At 36.6% G+C, this 3,141-nt stretch overlaps 1 protein-coding gene and 1 long non-coding RNA gene across 2 annotated transcripts; both read left to right on the forward strand.

The window, feature by feature from the left end:
* The first annotated feature begins 782 nt into the window (after nt 1–782).
* LOC106779848 lies at nt 783–1,573 on the forward strand. The gene is made up of 3 exons (XM_022776745.1): nt 783–938; nt 1,043–1,293; nt 1,441–1,573. The coding sequence occupies exons 1-3, from the start codon at nt 792–794 to the stop codon at nt 1,508–1,510; spliced, it is 468 nt and encodes a 155-aa protein (XP_022632466.1). The 5' UTR covers nt 783–791; the 3' UTR covers nt 1,511–1,573.
* Nucleotides 1,574–1,715: 142 nt separating this feature from the next.
* On the forward strand, nt 1,716–2,017 carry LOC111240848. Its single transcript, XR_002666464.1, has 2 exons — nt 1,716–1,811; nt 1,934–2,017. It is a non-coding gene; the product is annotated as an uncharacterized LOC111240848 (long non-coding RNA).
* The last annotated feature ends 1,124 nt before the right edge of the window (nt 2,018–3,141 follow it).

The raw sequence follows: 3,141 nt of genomic DNA on the forward strand, positions 1-3,141 counted from the left end.
CAAAGATTTCTTCATCAAACACTTTCTAATTTAGCACTCAGTTTTCTTTTTACTTTTCATTTTTCTCTCTAGAAGATAAAAGGGTGGCTAATTCTCACTATTATGGGGTTTGCAGATAGTCAAATACACATTAATCTCATAAAAATCATATTTGGACACCTCGTATACTATTCAACATATGTATAAAGATATAACACAACAGTAAGAANAGATAAGAGAAAATTGATNAAGANTGTTCGATTAACACTGCTTTTAATCTTAATTTCCACAACATAAGAGGNTGTTCCAGTGACTACATTCGATGGTATCATTAGATGACAAGAGAAACAACCTTACTTTTTTATGCCAAGGCTGCAAATAAAGCACATTAATCTGAGAAGCAGTGTCAGAAAATGATTTACCACTGTTCCTACTTAGTACTTGACAATACCTTTTAAGGGCTATGCATACATAAATGTTCTCTTGGTTTTTGTAAAGATCTAGGAAACTTTGAATTTATTGAAAGGCTTGTATACTTTGGGAGAGTAAAGATTCTATAGTGTATTCATGAACACAGGCTTTATCCTCATCAAATAGTACTATTTTAGTGCTTATAATTAATTATGCAAGGTCCCTTGTGTGAATGCCATGGCATCAAATCCTACAACATGGGAATCTCTGGTCTTTAAGTAACCTTTGTTCCAAGCAATTCTGTTTTTATTCTATTCAAACATTTCCTGCATAACATAAAACTTAACTCCAAACATAAAAACCTGTTGGGTGATTTGTGTTTCTCCTTAACCCAAACAATAATGGCAGTCACACATGCTGACCTTGAACCAAGGAGAAGAAAAATAGATTTGAGTAGCAAAACAAGTGTCTTTCTTATGGCTCTCACAATCTTATTGGGCCTATTCTGTTTCCTTCTGTGTCTCACAGCAGAAGCCACACGTTCGAAGGTACTGGTTCGGTTAATATTGTTTGAAAATTAGGTATCTGTTGGCTTGTTCAAAGACAACAGAAAGAAATGAACATTGTTTATAATCTGGTGTTGATATGGCAGGTGATATGGATGAACACAGATGTAAATGGAAAGGGTAGTAAATCAGAATGTGTTTACAGTGGTAGTGGGAAAAAGCCATTGTTATGCGCTTCTTGTGCTTTCATTGGACTAGCATTGGCCATATTGGTGGAGCACACTTTCATGTTAATAGCAGTTAGCAATTCATCTCCTGCATTACTCACCTTGGATCCTGATTCTGCTTCTGCCAAATCATTAACGTGGCTAGCTGGGTTCTTCTTCGTTGCAACTTGGTAAGGAAAAAGATATTATTTTTCCATCTATTGCATGACAAAATGGTTCCTCGTTATCTGTTTTCTCAGATCGTTAGTGTTAATTTTAAGATTGAGACAAAAATATGAATATTGATTTGACAATGTGGTGTAGGATTTGCTTTGTAGTTGGGGAGATATTGTTGTTGGCAGGAGTGAGTGTAGAGTCAGGACATCTGAAGAATTGGTGGAAAGCTAAACCCAATTGCCTTAGTGTTAGAGAAGGTTTGTTTAGTGGGGCAGGGGTGTTTGCTTTAACCTCGGTTTTCCTAGGTTGTGCTTTATACCTAATGGCACTACGGACACTGAGAATATCATCATGCATTATCATCATGCATTATCATCATGGATAATTGATAAATGAATTTTTTTCACCCTGATTAGCTTATATAAGCTGATCTAAGGATATTGTGGTGTAGGAATTTTTCGGGCTTGGAGGACGAGACCCAGAATCGGTTCTATCAGCATTCGGCTGGAATGTGCTCCAAGCTGCTCTCCAAGTAGACCCTACTAGCTATATATATTATATATATCATGGTTCATTATACTATATATTAAGAATAATTGTTGGTGGTTGAGTTTGGTTTGGGAAATATCTGCTAAAATGAGAAATTGATTACAGAGCCCAAAAGGAGAGTTAGAGAAGCTTTTTGACCAACAGAATGGGGGAAGTATTTTCCAAATAAGCAGAGAACAGGTGCAGGAGTTGGCCCCCAAGAAAACCTACTGGTGGCCCTTTAGTGGCCCCTCCACGGCTGAATTCAATCTTTTCACCATGTCTCCCACTACCTTAACAAATTTTGGTTAATGTTAAAACTATGTCTAGTTAACACTTCCAAAGTAATAACCAAAGAAAACTTTATCTTAAAGAGAACTATAAAGTAATGAATGCATAACGCACTTTCTTTCTCTATATATACACTAACATATCACCTATATATCAATCAAGCATAGGGAAAGAAGATATATACATCAATTTATCAATTTGTGTACCTTAAAAATCTCTAGTTATGTACCTTAAAACGATCGAAGAAAACATCTTAATTTATAAAATTGTGTACCTTAAAACNGTCGAAGAAAACATCTCTAGTTGGCTTAGGGATTTGTCCCCATGTTAGCCATGGCTCATCAACCTGTTGCTTGATGGTAGCTGTGATTGCCTTTGATGCAGTTCTTGTAGGATAAAACCTAAACCAAAATTAAACTCAAACATTAGAATAATTCAATAATGATATGTCTATATATAAATTGAGTTAAACTTTTTTGTGACCCTCCTCCAATGGGTGTAATCATTGGACGACTATTGGAATCTTCTTCGACGTCATTGGCGGCTGAACTGGAATGTGGATCTACATCCACTGTACTAGGTGATGGTGTAATATTTGTGGGAGTTGATGGGTTAAAACCAACATTGGGAGTCGGTGTCAAGCCAGGAACTTGTACTAGACATGGAAGAGAAGTAGGTGTACATGTATGTGAAGTGNGAGTCAATCCAGGAACTTGTAATGGAGATGGAAGAGAGATAGGTGCAGATGTATGTGGAGTGGGAGTCAAGCCAGGAGATGGAACATATCTACCAGTGGAGGAAGAGGTAGGGGTAGTTGCCTAACTGCTTGAACCAATTTCATTATTGGAATGTGAAAGGAACTTGATTGTATAAGATTTCTTCCCCTTCCCCTTATCAGATTTTCCTGAAGGTGGAAGAGGAGGGCCAGAACCACCTGATGCCATATTCCTGAAGTTGCAATGATGGAATTAACCATGTAAACATGATTCAATCAACAAGATAAAAATATGTTGCAATGGTAATAATATAAATCACATAAATTT

This window comes from Vigna radiata, unplaced genomic scaffold (assembly GCF_000741045.1).
Source record: "Vigna radiata var. radiata cultivar VC1973A unplaced genomic scaffold, Vradiata_ver6 scaffold_169, whole genome shotgun sequence".
NCBI classification, from domain to species: domain Eukaryota; kingdom Viridiplantae; phylum Streptophyta; class Magnoliopsida; order Fabales; family Fabaceae; genus Vigna; species Vigna radiata.